The sequence below is a fragment of the Grammomys surdaster genome, unplaced genomic scaffold (genome assembly GCF_004785775.1).
Source record: "Grammomys surdaster isolate TR1022 unplaced genomic scaffold, NIH_TR_1.0 213, whole genome shotgun sequence".
Classification (NCBI taxonomy): Eukaryota; Metazoa; Chordata; class Mammalia; order Rodentia; family Muridae; genus Grammomys; species Grammomys surdaster.
Genome location: NW_021604658.1, coordinates 9,491,932 through 9,509,013, shown reverse-complemented (window position 1 = coordinate 9,509,013; position 17,082 = coordinate 9,491,932). Strand labels below are relative to the sequence as shown.

General features: G+C 43.0%; 1 protein-coding gene across 3 annotated transcripts in view; it reads right to left on the bottom strand.

Moving 5' to 3' along the window:
* Ca10 (carbonic anhydrase 10) overlaps nucleotides 1-16,685 on the bottom strand; it is a 497,493-nt gene extending 480,808 nt beyond the window's left edge. The window contains exons 1-2 of one of the 3 annotated variants that reach the window (XM_028772369.1): nucleotides 16,330-16,685; nucleotides 14,777-15,421 (exon numbers count right to left, since the gene is read on the bottom strand). In XM_028772369.1, coding sequence (XP_028628202.1) covers nucleotides 14,777-14,837 — 61 coding nt within the window. In that variant the 5' untranslated portion in view covers nucleotides 14,838-15,421; nucleotides 16,330-16,685. Of the gene's footprint in view, nucleotides 1-14,776; nucleotides 15,773-16,329 lie in introns of those variants that run through there. The other 2 variants (XM_028772370.1, XM_028772368.1) reach the window with 2 other exon arrangements.
* Nucleotides 16,686-17,082: the final 397 nt, after the last annotated feature.

The window sequence follows — 17,082 nt, the reverse complement described above, 5'->3', positions numbered from 1 at the left end:
GGGAGGAAGAGGGGAGAGGGAAGGAGGAGGGGGAGGAGGAGGAGGAGGGGGTGGTGATGAGGGAGGAGAAGATGGGGAGGGGGAGAGGGAGGGAAGGAGGGGAGGGAGAGGGGAGGAGGAGGGGGGAGGGGAGGGGAGGGGGGAGGGGAGGGGGAGGAGGAAGATGCTGCTGCTGCTGATGGTGGTGATGATGATACAGGAGTAAGAAAGTCCTTTGAATCAGGGCTCAGTTTATGTCTCTCCTGCCAAAGTTGGGTTTTTACAGGGTGACATGAGACAACACACCCAGGAAACCTTGACAAGTTTAAAGCATAGTTAAAAATTGAAAAGGTGTCCGTTAAATAAACAAAAATAAAGAGAAATGTGCTTAGATCCAGTAAACTGTCTCTGAAGATCCTTCTAGGGGAAAACCATAATTAACTTCCCTCTTTCTACCTTTAAAATTCCCCAAACATCCTAGCTCCCCTGAATGAATCAAACTCAACCAACCTTAACTGATTATGTTCCATACACAGCCACTGTGCTAAATACTTTCACATGCATTGGCTCATTTAATCCCCGTGTTTTACACAATATTGCCAAGTTCCTAATTTTACTCAGCATGTCTTGTTCTTTTAGCTTCTGCCATAACAATTAGCAAACCTTACTATGTACTAAGTGCGATCTATAGCTCAAGCAGCATTCTACATTTTTAAAAAAATATATCAATCACCCTTAATATCACAGACAGATGCTTTCGACTGCAATTCACAAATGATGTCATGAGACTTACTAAGAGATGAGGTCACACAGTAACTGTCAGCAGAGTTGATAGTAAAATAAAAAAAATGAATATGCAACATTTTCAACAATTTTTTTTATGTAACAGCCAGTGGATATACCCTTACTTTAGTTTTCAGGGTCTTGCTAAGAGCCTACAGTGCCACACAAAATCACCATCCTACAAATATAATTTAGGTTATTCTCATACAATCCTATCTCATGCTTTCGTCTCCAGAAAGTCACTTTTCTGTTTACAGTATCATCTTTCTGCCTAGGGCTGAGGAAATGGCCCAATGGATAAACGGTAAATGTGCTTGGTACACAACCACAGGGACATGAGTTCAAATCCCCAGAAGTACTTCAGTGCTGGCCACATAGTACCTATGTCTATAAAGCTTGCATTCCCGTGGGGAGATGGGAAGTGGAGGCTGAAGAATCATCTAAAGTTTGTAAGCTGGCTAGCCTATAGAGCAGAAAAACGATAAAAAGGCCCTGTCTCAAACAAAGTGGAAGATGAGGACTAATAGCCCAAATTGTTCTCTGTCATCTACACCATGAACATGCCATGCCCTTATTCATACACACACACACACACACACACACACACACACACTATTACCCCCCCACACACATACACATATACACACACTAGAGGTAGTTCTACACTTTAAAATATACTACTTTGGCTTTTCCAAGACCTAGAGACATTTAGGATCAAAAAAACTCTGTAAAATCCCCTTAGCACTCTCTAGTGCCCATGTTAGGCAGGATAGGGTTGTGATTTAAAAGAAGAACACTGAGAATCAAGGCAGTGGTGGGTCACTGACTCCACCCTACAGAGCTAGGGAGCTAACAGTAATTATGTCAGGTCCAAACTCCCATCCCAATATTTTCTGCAAATCAGCTTATTCTCTTGCCCCCAGTATCTTAATAAAAATATGTTCCAGGAATATTACCCAAGTCTCAAACTTCTAGACCCAAGAGAGGCCTGTGCTCTTACATGCAGTTTTCTGTCTCTGGTCTGACTTGCAAATTCCAGTGGCTTCTTAATGCCAGAGCTATTTGGTTTTGGTTAAGTAGCTTTCAGGGAAGGGGATATCATTGTTAAAATAAACCATGGAAGTCCACCACACTATATTTACATTCAGGCCAAATATAAATTTGAGTGTATATCTAGAAGCTTATAAACAGTTTGTAATTAGGTTATCATGGCAATATCAGATGAAATTTTGTGAGTGAGAAATTACAATTTGTTAGAATTATTTTAAGGAAGTAATTCAATAGAAGTAATGCTCTATAAATATGAAAAGCTAACAAAAAGGCATGATCTTGAAACAAAACTTCACTAAATAGAGGAAAATAATTATTAAAAGATGCTATATTAGATGCATAGATTATTTTTAAAATATAACAAGAAATAATATTTACTGTGATGATATGAATGAAAATGGTCCCCCTAGACTCATAGGGAGTGGAACTATTGGGAGATGTGGCCTTGTTCATGTAGGTGTGGCCTTGTTAAAGGAACTGGGGTAGGCTTTGAGGTTTTAGAAAGCCAAGCCAGGCCCAGTTTTGCTCTGTCTTCCTGCTGTCTGCCAATAGATAAGGAACTTTCAGCTACCTCTCTAGTACCATGTCTGTCTGCATGCTGCCAGCTCCCTGCCATGATGATCATGGACTAAACCTCTGAACTGTAAGCCTGCCTCAACGAAATATTTTCCTTTATAAGAGTTGCCATGCTCATGGGATCTCTTCACAGCAATAAAACTCTAACAAACAGGCACAAACTGTTCATCAAACCTTTTGCCCTGAACCGGACATGAAGCTAGGTTAGGAGACCCCAAGCTGCTACACGTATATGCTGACGGCTGGACAATTCATGTGAGCAAGAAGCTTCCAATTCTTATGTCACTGGCTTTGGAACTTATCTGAATCCAAGATTTCCTGAGCTGCTACAGTAATGAAGCCACATGAGAAAATACTTGAGAGATAAAGTTTTCAAAAGCATGTATATATGAAAGTTGTAATCTTCAAACTTCTGTGAAAACAAATTTTGTCTATAGGGACTGAATGTCTTTCCTAAATTTTTTTGAGATGTATACACTATTTGCATTAAAATAAACCCAGTGAGTCGCCGTGTAAATCAGGTTTGTGGCTGCAAAACACTTGTATAATTTCTGCCTTGCAACCAGCAAAGATGAAAGAAGAGCATCTCATTTGAATACACAATTAGCCTAAATAGTAGGCGCTTAACAAGCATTTACTCATTAGTTCCCTCCACATGTCTTACCTGTAATTGTAGCACAATAAAACACTTTACTTGACACAGTCCCAGTGATTTCAAAAGCAGGAGAAGGAACATCAAGGGCCACACCCACTCATATCTCCAAGACTCCAAAACTGTCATTTAGGTACAACACTACACTAATCCAATCTGTAGAGCCAAAAAGAACTCCTGAAGGGAAAATCAGAGAGATTGGACGTGTTGCAAATATAATGTGTGTGTGTGTGTATGTGTGTGTGTGTGTGTGTGTGTGTGTGTGTGAGAGAGAGAGAGAGAGAGAGAGAGAGAGGAGAGAGGAGAGAGAGAGAGTTAGTTTTCATTTGTATTTTATTGTACAGGGGTTTGAGTCACAGCAGCTGAGGGCTGAGTTATTATGGTGAATAAGATGACAAGGTAGCACATCACTATTCATACCCAGGGCAAGCAGTAGAACAAGAATCCTCTCAGATGCTTTGTCTCTTGACCTCATACTCCAGGGATCAGATGGTAACAAGAAATTTTGTCTTTAAACTCTCCCCTTTCTTATAATTAAGACAGCAAGACAACAAAATGACCCAGGTGATCATTTCCACACACTTGCTAAGAGCAATCAGGTTCGAACGCCTGCCCTTCTCAGCAGCTCCACTTGTTACTTCAGCTCCAAGGCTCTTGGTAGTTCTTCTTTCCAGTAAGAAGTAGTCAGATACTCTATTCTTGTTTACCAAAATCCAGAGAATTCATGTGTTGGCTAATATCAGTCACCAACTTGACAAGGTTTAGAATCACCTAGAAGAACGACCTCAGATGTGCCTCTGAGGGAGCATTTAAAGTCTGGGTTAATTGGGGGTGGGACAGTCCCACCCCAAATAAGGACAGCACAATGAATGAAACCAATACTTAATAAAAAGAAGAAAACAAGCTGGGCACCAGCATTCATTGCTCTTTGGTTCATGACAACAGATGCGATGTGACCAGCTGTCTCATATTCCAATTTCCATGACATCCCAGATGCAGCAGACCCTGTCTCAGAACCATGAGACAAAAAGAACTCTTCCTTCCTTAAGCTACGCTTGTCAGGTTTAAACACGGCAGTGTGGCAAATAACATGAGAAGTAACACAAGTCTGAAAACACCATAGCCACCAATCACTTCCTGTAATTCTCTGTATCAAGGGTCGAAAGGGGGGACCTTTCCCTTGAATACTCTAGAAAAGTAATAACTAAAGGACAGTGAGCTCCCTAATTTGCTAATTTCCCTCATGATGGAAAGCGTAGCATACCCTGAAATCCCCTCTACAAGGGACAGAAAGGATACCAAGAAAGGAACAATACTGAATCCCCAAATCTAGAAGTTCATGTCTTTACTCTGGTGTCATAGGACACAAAAAAGCTGAAATACCTGTTAACCAAATGTGAGTGCCTATCTCAAATAAGAATGGTTTGTCTAGCAAATCTATGAGCTCAATTTGAGAAAGAAAGACAAAATCATCCAATAGATTGCCCCCGTTTTTCCTCTGAGTCCTTGCATGCTTCAAAATCTACCAGTACTCTTTGGTTGGTGGTTTAGTCCCTGGGGGCTCTTGGGGGTCTGGTTTGTTGATATTGTTGTTCTTCCTATGTGGTCGCAAACCCCTTCAGCTACTTCAGTCCTTCTTTCTCTAACTCCTCCATTGGGGTCCCTGTGCTCAGTCCAATGGTTGATTGAGAGTATCCGCCTCTGTATTTGTCAGGCTCTGGCAGAGCCTCTCGTGGCTCCAGCCGTATATGTAGCAGAGGATGGCCTTGTCTGGCATCACTGGGAGGAGAGGCCCTTGGTGCTGTGAAGGCTCGAGGCTCCAGTGTAGGGGAATGCCAGGATGGTGAGGTGGGAGTGGGTGGGTGGGGGCACACACACTAACAGAAGCAGGAGGAGGAGGGTTCGATAGGGGGTTTCCAGAGGGGAAACCAGGAAAGGAGAGAACATTTGAAATGTAAATAAATAAAATATATAATAAAAAAATAGAAAAGAAAATCTACCAGTAGAAGCACGTGGTAGAAGCAAGAGGATAACTGACAAAGGTGTCTGATTTACGTCTCCTTCCTACAACATTACTTCTTGTCTCTTATTCTCTTATGAAGTAAAGAAGTGATTCTAAATCACTCATTTCTGTTCATTTATGTATTAATTGATTTGTTCATATTGAGCCTCTTCTAAACGTCAGGGACTGGACTGAGCAAGGGGAACTACAATGCTTGTATATCAGGACATGTGCATTCTGCATGGATCAATGTCAATGTATTTTGTTCACTGTATTTTACCATATGCGTGAACCATTGCCTACATTATAAGAGAGATATTTTCATTGGCTTATGTTTAATGAATAGACAAACATATTAAATACTGGGAAAAGAAAGAAAAACCAAAGAAACCTGACATAAATATGTTTCCTTATGTACAGATTTTTAGGGCCCTTTGAGTCATTCACTGCTAATCCCAACTTCAGAGGAAAGGGCTGTGCTCACTCAGTAAATTCTGCCACCCGTGTTATTTTCACTGAGGGTACAAGGTATGTAGTGAGGACAGAGAGGGGAGGAGCAGAGTGGAAATATGTTGACTCATATCCTCCAGTAAATGTGTTTATTCCAACTCTGACATCACTGCCAAATGTGCTGCAGAGCCAGCAAAACTTGGCTCTGAAAAACTGAACTGAAAGTCACAAGCTTCATTTCCTACTGCCAGCCCCTTTAAGCCACTGGGCATGAAGTATTGGACAGAGTTAAGGATGAATTCTGCATCTGCTATGACAAAACTGTCACCTTTCCCAGACCAGGAGGTGAAGATATTTGTAGGCTATCTCCTTCATATAACCATGGATAATCTCTCCCGTGCCATACTGATGGCTCCTTCATGCAAATGTAATCAACTCCAGTCCCCAGGTACCCTATTAACAGCAGAATCCCACTAATAAAGAACAATCATGGCTTTGTAATAAAGGCAGTCCTAGACTCCTCGTCATTACTGGAAGATCCTCCCCCAAACTTCGCATGCTGGAGATCCTTTAAAGTTATATTTAAAATTGCTTGGGATGAAAACTGCAAAATGAAAAATGTTCAATAATAAGTAAATTAGGTGCTGCTTGAGATGTTCCAAAACAAGGATAGACCGATAGATTTCTGGATGTTTTTTCCCTAAAGTATAGAAGCTTAGTAATAAGCTGTATAAGGAGATTGAACACTGCTCTATACCTGTGTTTCTTCAAAAGGTTCTGGGAAGCCATCTGGAACCAGAAACAACATTGGAAAATGCTTAGTGATCTCAGCCAAATGGGGCATGGCTAAACCAGTGTCATAAACATTTTCTTGACCAGTCTCTTCCTAATGAAGTGAGTGATCAAACACCATACTCTCCTGGGTCTCAAAGAGAGACCTTTCTGACACAGAGTGGCCCTGGGCAGTTTTTTCCATCATTATTTATTTGCCAAGTGTTACTGTTATTGAAGTCATACTTTCTGAGTACATTTCTAACTTGATCTCATCCACTCTCTAATTATCATATTGCCTTTGTGACATCCAATGAACTCAGTGACTTGTTTTGTTCTTCTGCTTTTGCAGATACTGGTTCCAGTACCGCTGCTCCATCTCACCCCTCCTGGTTAATCAGCACAAATCTTCCAAGTCAACACTTAACTTCAAGACTCAGCCCAAGCATCCTAATGGTGCCTACCCTCTTCTTCCTACCTGCCTTCACCTGCAAAAGAGTCAGATATTCCTTCTCTGTTCTCACTATCTTCATCCTCAATATTTACCACACACCTTGAAAATTCATCTCTTACTATACAATAAGTTCTTGCAGGGAAATTTCAGTATTTGACTCATTCTAATTGATTCCAAATGCCTGGAAAGATTCGGGCAGGCTCAATAGACATTGTATGATGAGGTAAACAAAGAAAACTATTTTAGGTTTGTATATCTGTATGTATTTATATATCTGTAGATAAATAGATAATGAAAATAGATGATAGATATAGATAGATGGTTAGATAGATACATGATAGATAGGTAGTTAGAGATAGATATATAGATAGACAATAGACATCCTCTTCATAGTAACTGTACCATTAGAAGGATACAACGAGTTTGCAATTTGGTGAATCATAAACATGTTTTCCCAAGTGAACATGCAATATACTGGAAACAAGAGTTATGTAGAGTATAGTTGATAAAACTGATGTAGAATATTGGGTAGTAGCTTGACCACCTGTTTCATGCAAGGGTGGCATCTGTTGTATAGCCTAAAGGTTCATGACACAAATGTACATGTAGATATTTCCTTCTTTGCCTTTATCTAATTAACAAATACAATCATTATTATTCAAGTACAATGTCAAGATATTTTCATTTGTTTAATATGCAAACACCCAGGGTTAAAACCAAAAAGATAAGGCTGGTTTCCAAGAGTTAGGAAAATGACCTTTTATGTTTGGCCTGCCCCTTGGAATGTTCCATACTGGCATCACTGATTTAGGAAGCTAGGGGTTTGTTGGATTTGGGGCTTGTTGCTATTGTTGTTGTTTTGTGGTGTTTGTTTTGTTTGAGTCTGGAACTCACTATATGCTAATGACTGGAATTTTAAAAAGATAATTCTGTGTGTTCTGTCATCAAAAATAAAGGTGGTGAGGAATGAAGAGAGTTTGATTTCTAAGCTATTGCTTCCAATATTCAAAGTATAAATGTATTGTGTAAGTCACACACAAAATAGATAATGACTTTTTTTTTCTGTGCTCCTTGTAACAAAAATACTAAGGTCTCAACATTTCATCTTGGCTTGAGAGACCTTCCTTGAGACTGAAGCTTGGTTTGTAACCCTAGTTCCAGCCAATTATTTAAACCCTTGAGTCCATATGCCTAGTTCACTTCACTCTTGACGTTTTGGCTTCATGCTATGAATATATTATTATTTCCTTATGGTTTTTCTCTTCCATCTTGCACTTTTTTTTGAAATCTCATGTTTTTTTTCTAGTTTAGATATTTTTATCTTTATAAATTTTTCCCTTCCTCACTTTCCTACACCAAGAACTAACTTTTCCTTCACACTCCTAGTATAGTCTATAAACCTCTATCATACAGTATTCATTATCATATAAAACACTTAGAACCAGGAATTGTTCGGTGTGTGTGTGTATGTGTGTGCACTGAATAATATTGCACACAGAAAATAATATTATAGCATAGAGAAAATGGCTGAAGGATCATATGGTATTTACAAAAAAATTTTCAAATATTAGAAGCAATGTTTATTATTGATATTAGTCATGATGAAGTATGGTTATTTGTGGTGGGGTAGCTTCAATTCATTGTGCAACTACTACATGCCTGATACAAGGGCAGATTGCATGTGCGTGTCTCCAATCTTCATATTATAGATGAAAAGGGGTTGTCCCACTGAGCCTACTTTAATTCTCTAATACTATCACATAATGACCTTCTAGAGAATGGCTGACAAACTTGTCCTTCACATGTGGGCTTCTGTTTGTTCCACAGTCTATTCTGATTCTCCCACACACACAATTTGGCCCATTGTTATTGTAGTCCGGATATTATGCTAGGCACTCAACCAATCCTGTTTTGTTATCCTCATAGTTTCCTTGTTGTACCTACAGCATCAGGTAGTGTCAGCTCTGCATTTCTCAATACAGATGAGAAAGCTCAACTCTCTCCACATCATAAACTCTGAATGGTCTATGATCCTAAATAGGTACAAGCTAAGCCAAGTACACAGCAGAAACCCAAAGTGATCAACTATAACTTAAGACCCAAAGCAGTTAGAATTTCGAGCAAGTAAGAAATGAGTTCAATCCATTGAATTAATGCGTTCCTACATAGTTATTAAAAGAATCCCAAATGGTGTTTGTACACTGTATGTTCTAGTATTTTAGCTTCCTAAGAGGGCTCTTTCTGACACCCTAGTGTCTCTCAAAGCAAACTTTGGATTTCTGCTGTGGTAGTCCTTCCTGGGCATTCATTCATTCAAACCTGCTTCCTTTTGTTTGCTAATAGGATCTCCATTTCATTGATTCCACAGTCAAACATAAATCTACTATCTTTGTATTCTTCATGGTCATGTTTTCCCCATCTATAGTATTTATACTATGTATTAGACAATTGGATATCATTCCTAATGCTTTCTAACATTAGACATACTAATGCAGTATACTAAACTACACCTAAGCAATTAAGCATTTTCATAAAATTTTATGTCACTCCATATCTCTGCATGCCTCTCAACTTTGCTTTTATAGCTGTGTTTTAATCTTGGCTCATCCAATTATATAAACACTTTACATATGCAAAGCATGAAAGATGCTTTTTTATTTCTGATGTTGGTTCAAATAATCTTTTAGAAATAGACAAAGCAGATAAATACTGTGTTTTACAGGTGAGGAACCCAAGTCTAAGAAGCTAAGGCAATTGCCTACACCATGTATATGACCAGAGCAGGATTGGGTAGTGGGTGAGCCTTCTGGCATCCATATTCTGTCTTTAAGGACTTGCTATCTTACAGCCTTATGACATTTAGATTTCCTCTAAACTGAAACCTCAAATCCAAATATGAAGTATGTAATGCAGATGATGAGATAGGTGTTTGGTTCTGATGTCTTCTCTGTACCCAAGGGAAGGTTTCTCCACATGGACATTTCTCTTCCACTCTTGGGATTTCCTATTGCTTGGTAAGGTTCTCTCCATTCATTGACTGGAGACTTTCATCTAGGATGATGGTTGTCTGTCATTGACTATGACATCTCACACAGCAAAATACTTTAAAGCACTGATTCTCAACCTGTGGATCATGACCCTCACAGGGGTTGCATATCAGATATCATAAAAGTAGAAAAATTGAAGTTATAAAGTAGCAACAAAAATACCTTTATGGTTGGGGTCAGCTAGCTCAACTTGAGGAACTGTATTCAAGGGTCACTGCATTAGAAAGGTTGAGAACAACTGGTTTAAGGAAATCATATTGCTAATGACACAATTATCCTGTTGGAGTGAGGCTTGATTTTACTTAATGGAATATTATATTTCAAATTATAGAGAATACATACACAGTTTTCTAATTAGAACTTTAAAGAGGAGTCTATACTGATCTATATCACATAAGGAGCATGTGGAAGAAGAATGTGGAAAACCCTGTTGATCTTGGTATGAGGCACTACAGGTGACTGGGTGATATATAAGATGTCTCAAGCCTTGTCTCAATATTGAGTAAAAAAAAGAAAAAGTATAGAACATTCCTGGTGATGCACTAAAATCCAATGTTATTAGTCTTTTTTGTATGAAACGTTCAATCAAGATACACTTCTAGTTTGCTCAAGAGTGAGTTTCTTGAATGTGGTATCCATGCTTCTATGCTACAAAATGTGCTGGCTACTGAGTGTGTGTGTGTGTCTGAATGTATGTGCATGTCCATGTATGTATGTTATATGTGTGTATTTGTATGTGTTATATATGTAGGTATGAATTCATATGCACATGAATGTTTCTATTCATGTATGTGGATATCAGAGGTCAGTATTGGGTGCCTTCCTCAATGGCTTTCCATCTTCTTTTTTGAGACCTGGCCTGCCACTGAACCTGGAGCTCACTGATTCAGCTAAGCTGCCTGTGAGCTCAGGGTATCTGCTTGACTCACTTTCTCACATGGGAATTACAAACATATGCAAGTGTGCCTGGCTTTTTACAGGATTGCTGGAGATAACAGTTGATATTAGTGTCTATTTGCTAGGTACCAGAAACTCTGCTAAGTGAAAAATGATTAAACATCACTTATCATCTCATCTAAGCCACATAACAATGTAGCACCCTACTGTTACTTTTCTATACATAAAACAATTTTAGCTTTTAGGTTAGAAAAGAAGTATATGAAGTACAAAGTATCCTTTCCTTATAGTGAATGATGGTCAAAAGATGCCAGAGCTACTTGGGTAATAGTTTCATCTGATGGACAGATTTAAGCCCAATTCAAGTGTTATGTTACTACATTTTTAGCTTTCCAGTATAAATTTGCAATATAAATTGCCTTAAACTTTTACTTCCAAGTTCTTGAAGCATAACATTAATTTAACATGAATTATTCTTTCAATTAGACATAGTGAACTTTTAAAAATTAAATAAATAAGAAAAAAATCAAACTTGAAAAGTCTTAAACCAAAACTTAAAAGAATATATGGCTATTTTTTACTCAGAAGACCTGGATTCGAATTCTCTAAACCTCTTTGGACTTTGGTTGCCCCACCTATAAAATTACCCTCTACAAATTCTAAGAAGGAGCAAATCAAAGTATCTATGTTATAATTAAAATGTGTGATGCTTTCCCATAATTAAGTGGCTATTGCTGTTTTCATGAACAAACTGGCACAGAGTGAAGTTACATAAGTGGGGAAGCAGAGTACAATGTAGGAATTCAATCAGGCAGCTGTCTTTGGACCAGGAAATTCCCTCCTGTGCTGCTCAGCATACATTCTCACTGAGCTGAGCTGCCTTTGCAGAAAGGAAATGGTCCTCTAGCTAGCACAGAAGAAAAACACATTCATTCTCATTTCTCTCTCTCCTTCCTTTCTTCTCTTCCTCTCAGCCTTCTTTCCCCCTCTTCCCTCTCTGATCTCTTTACAGATCCCTGCTACCTTACATCTTTAGCCAAATGAGATCTACATTTAGTTTCCAGACCAAGGCATTCCATTTTGAGCCCTGTTGTGCTGTCACTAACTTGCCAAAATTGTCATGATCCCTCCAGTGCATGATATGCATGTTCCTTACTCAGCATCGAGGTAACCCTGGCCAAATGGGCTCTTAGTCTTTTTGCCAATCAGATTATTTCAGCAAGGCAACAAAACAGACCAAGCCTGAGCATCTATATTTTATATGACATAGCCAAATAAATAATAGAAACAGAAAACTCCCCACTATCCCCCTCTCCCCCTCTGTGTGTGTGTGTGTGTGTGTGTGTGTGTGTGTGTGTGTGTTGGGTCTTGGGTTAATAAAATGCTGAGTTACAAAGCCCAGAGTGTTCCCAAAAGCAAAGGCTACCAAATGAAATCCATTACACAGACCTTCCATAGGCAAAGTTACCACCAGTATTTTCTTCCTGCAAAAGGTTTATGGTGCAGATTTTTACTGGCCTTTCCCAGCCTATGCTCCTCAATAATGAAGTCGAGCCTAACAATGTATCATCCTTCACTGTCTGGTAATGTAATATGGATTAGCACCCATTTTCTGGCCAGGGAAGCTCATTCTAAGATGGTGAAAAAGTGCCCCCACCCCATTTATATTTCAAAAGGTATGATAGTGGATTCTGTGATCAGAGGATTTTATTCCTTTTGGTAAAACTCATTCATGAGTAAATTAAAACTGCAAATCACAGAAGCAGAAATGAAAGACCCAGGAAGGCATCTCTGAGGCATCGTTACTCAACCTCAGCCCATCACATCGCATTCCTACACATCCTCCGGCTGTCAGATGGGAAGAGAAGAGCTGAAGTCCCCAAACTGTAGCAGCTGTGACTCATGACTATCTCCCTGATCATAATTCACACACACATGAACTTCACTGAAGAAGGAGCTGTGCTGCTGGTAGGAAAACCCCTTGGCTGCGGGGACCGAAGGGGCGTTTGAAGTCAACTGTGCGATGTGTAAACATACACTGCTACACCTTTGCCTACACATCTCCATGCAGGGCAGATCAATGCAGATCCTAACTGAGCACTCTGAGTGGAAGCCGAGTGTTCTGTCTAGTTAATAGCTGCTGGTTTTGCTTACACTTTTATCCTCCTCATCACATTGCAATGATGATTACTTAGTAAATACTTGTGGAAGGCCACAAACTCCATACACACTTCTTCTGGGGTGGAAATAACCTCCTCCTCATGTTTCTAGCTGAATAATTTAGCTGCTGACACACCAAATCAAATGCAGCCATGACAGGTATCCCATTAATAACTCTGAGGCTAAAAACAGACTATTGCCTAGTTTATTCCCCCCATCTCATTTCCTGGCCAGATTAAGGGTTGAGATTGGGGACTAATAGGATTCTTAAGGAAGTCCAGCCCCTCACCCAATGTTATACTGTATCCAGTATAACAGGAACTCAGGTGGCTCTCCTGGAAATGATTATGATTCCAGAAAGATGTTGTAAAAGTGTATTTTCTAGGTAGTGAAATGATATGGAACAAGAGAAAGAGGGAGAGATACAGTAAAAAGATGTGTAATATGGTCTTGTGAGATGCCACCTAGTCTATCCCTGGTCATAGGACTCATAAATCCTCAGAAGTCACCTCAATATTTATACTGGTAGATACAGTACAATAGAGTAAGAATCCTACTGTGTGCAATAGAGTAAGAATTCCCACTGTGTGTAAAAGGGAATGACCCCAGACTTCCTTTGTCTTCAATATGGACATAACTCTCTAAAGTATTACAGTGCCATGGTTTTTAGTAGTGGCCAAGCTCCAAACATGATTTCGCATAACAGATTCCCATTCTGTCTTTGGAGAAGATTTGGAGTATTTAGAACTGGGCCCAAAGTAAAGAAAAAGACAGAAGGGTTTTAATAGCCAGATTCAGGTCTGAATTAGGAGGTGAGAACTGACAAAGCTAAAGGAGTAGGCATGAAACCTGTTCTACTCCAAAGCTGTTCAAGCATCTCTGCTCAAAGAGACAGGGCTCCTGCTCATCTACCTATGGAGACTCCATGGGAAGTTGGCTCAGTCCCTAATTCTGCAGAGGGAATGCAGGCTGAAGAGAGAACCGCAAATGGGCTACACCCTGAGTGCTTAAATGGCAGGTACAAGGGAAACGGAGTGGGTGCTGGCCAACTGGAGGGGCCAAATGACTGGGGAATATCTACACAGTTCCCTCCAACCCTAAATTCCTGCACCAAGAAAGATACATCTTGGAAATGACAGCTCCTCCCAACACAGGATACTCAGATACAGGCAGGCACAAACCCTGCCTTAGTCACCTCAACACCCACCCTGGATTCTCATTTGGAAGAAAAAAAAAGCCACAAGCTGGCACAAGTAGCCTGTGATCAGCAACTGAGCCAGCACATCCTTCCTACTGGGAATTAAGACCTTAATCTAAAGCAGCATTTCTAATTCTGTATTGTTTCAGGTGTGTTTTCGGTGGGAGGGCTGTGCCACTGGGTTTCAAACACCAGGAATTCTTCAGCCTCTGAGGAAGGCAGCTGGAGGAGGGTATTCCCCAGTTCTGCATCTTCCCGCAGTCTCTTTAAAGTGCCCAGATACCAAACCAAGGCTCTGCATCCATTTTGCCAGCAGGAACCACTGAGTTTGGGAACTTTGGAAGCCAGGGGGTGGGGGTGGGGGCTACCAAGGCTCAGATTTCGGCGCCAGAGTTCTCAGCCAGGAAAGCAGTTGAAAATCAACACCCATCTGCCTCTTCTTTTTCAGGCTCCATCTCTTCTCCCTTCCAGGACGCCACAAAGATCCTACCCATAGGGGCACACCTACACACACACACACACACACACACACCTATACACACACACATACAGTGACACACACACGGACACACAAGCCCCTGAACACACCCTCGGGCGTAGAAGGTCTTTGATTCATAAGATAGCAAAGCCACAGAACGAAAAAGGCCCGCGCCACCTCCTTGCTTCCCGCCCTAAGTCTGCACAGGATAAAACCCCACACATTCCAAACACCACCGGAGAACACACCACCCGCCAGTAACCCCAGCACGTCCCGTACCTGATATGCAGACGATGAAATTGGCTTGAAGAAGAAAAAGCACCTCCCAGACTATTTCCATCCTCTGATTCTCATTCCAGGTGCATCACTCGACGGGAAAACAGGGGGGAAGGGGGGAGCCCGACACGGTACACACATACACACAGGCACACACTCTCCAGAGAGCGCACACTCGCGCTCCCACCCGACAGCCGTCCAGGGACAGTCACCCCCCAAGATCAATAACGCAGTTTGAATTGTTTCGGCAAATCTCCCCTCGGGCTCTTCGGATGTGCTCCCCAGATGTGCTGACACATGTCCGATGCCTCGTTGCCTCGGAGGTCTCCCCGCTCTTGTGTCTCTGCTCCTCTCACCAGCGGCGGAAACGGCACTTGCGGCGACCTCGGCGGCGGCGGCAGCAGCCACCTGAAGCCAACAGTGCTGGGCTTTTCCTGCAAAACCGAGACCCCGATCCGCCGGGCGCCCCAAGAAGACATAGACAACAGCCCCCCGCTGGGCCGAGCTGTGCAGTTCCGGGCTCTTGTTCTCTTTCCTTATGCTAGCTGAGCCCAGGTAGTCCGCGACAAGTTGCCCTCGAAGTCCGCCCCCCTTCACCGGGGCATGGTCAAAGGGTGGCTGCTGTCTCTGATCAGGCCGGTTCTCCTGCTTCCGGAGGGTAAGGGGAGAGGAGCAGACACCGCACACAGAGAAAGAAAGAGAAGCGGAGATTATTGCCCGAAAGCACAGGTCACCAGCTGCCTCCGTTGACCCTCCCTGCTCCCCAAGTCCTCGCGCCGCCTGCCGCCTCCAAGCTGGGTTCAGGCGATGCTTCCAGGATGCCGAGCCCAAGGCTAGGCTCCCGGGACTGGGGTGAGTCGGGAGCCTCACTGACTCCCCTCGTTGCACGCGCGCTTTCTGCTTTTCTGCTATTTTCCAGGGCTCCCCAGACCCCGCAGTTGCCTCGCTTCCATCGTCCGCAACTAGCACCGCCGCCGAGATTTTCCGCAATGCAACTGCAGGGGTCGTTATTTCCTCGCCTACGGATCCCGACGCCTTCCCACTTGGAGAGGAGGAGGGCAGGTGGGGGCGGGAGCATGAGGAGGAGGGGGAGGAGAAGGCTCGGCCAGGTGAGCGTCCGTGCCGCCGCCCGGAGTCCCCGCGTCAGCGGGGAGGCCAAGCACCCGGGGGCGGAGGCAAAAAGTCCGTCCCGGGTAGGGCGGTGAGGACAGAAGGAGCGGTAGCTGGGCGTCAGCACTTCATGCGGCCGCCTCTGCCGGGACCCTAGGCGCCTGCCTTGGAACTCCGCCCCGCCCGGCTGCCCCTCTTCCCCTCCGGGAGCTTGGAGTTTCTTTTTTCTTTAAAAAGAACTTCTCGGCTGCTCGTTCACTACAGAAAAGCCGTGCGGGACTCATCTTGGAAGGACTGCGCTGTGCTCATTCCCTCTGCAGCGGAATTTGAAGGATTTTTTTTTTCCTTTCGTAATCCATTCCCTGCCCTCTCCTTTTCGTCCCTCTCCTGCCCCCTCCTCCTCCACCCCCCCCCTCCTGCTCGGATGCCAGAAGAAGGCTACTTACCCCACAGTTCTCTTCGCAGGTTCCCCGATCAGGTGCAACTCTTGCCCGCAAGTCCCTCACCTCCCTCCTCTCGCAACGGACGCTCTAAGTCCGGGTACCAGCGGCCGCCAAGCGCGTCCCTATCAGACCAGCTACCAGAGGATCCGATACCATGGGAAACCCAGGCCTCCCGGGAAACGGGCTTCCCTTCTTGTTTTTCATTCACCTTTTTTCTTTAGAAAAGCTCTCAAACGCTTTGGTGGCTTTTAATGGACCCCGGGATACTCTTGGTCAGCGACACTCAGCAGCTTCCAGGGAAGATTTCCCCAGCAAGCCCGAGCGCGCGCGCGCACTCTTGCCCAGCGCGCGGCTCTCTCCGGCCCTAGGGGAAGGAGGGGGCGGCGAGAGCACCACCCACCACCCAGGCGGAGCCGGAGCCGCCGGGTCCGCAGAAAGTCTAGCCCTGGAAAGGCGGCCTGGGAATGCAGTGCGGAGGCAGGGTAAATGCTAGGAAATCCTGCGCTCTGGACTGTTCGCCTAAAAGGGCTGGGGTGAAGAAGGGAAGGACAAACTGCAGTATTGTGTGCGTCTATTAAGGCAGGAGTCGCTGGCGAAAGCCCCAGACCCACCTCCTTTAAGGGTGCTGAAGAAGAGGAGGGCAGGGCAGAGGGAATCCCTGGAAGGATCGGGGATTTCTGGAAGTGCTTGTCCGGATACCCAAGTGTGACGTTGGGAGGTTTTGCATAAGCGCGGATGGACACACACAACAAACAC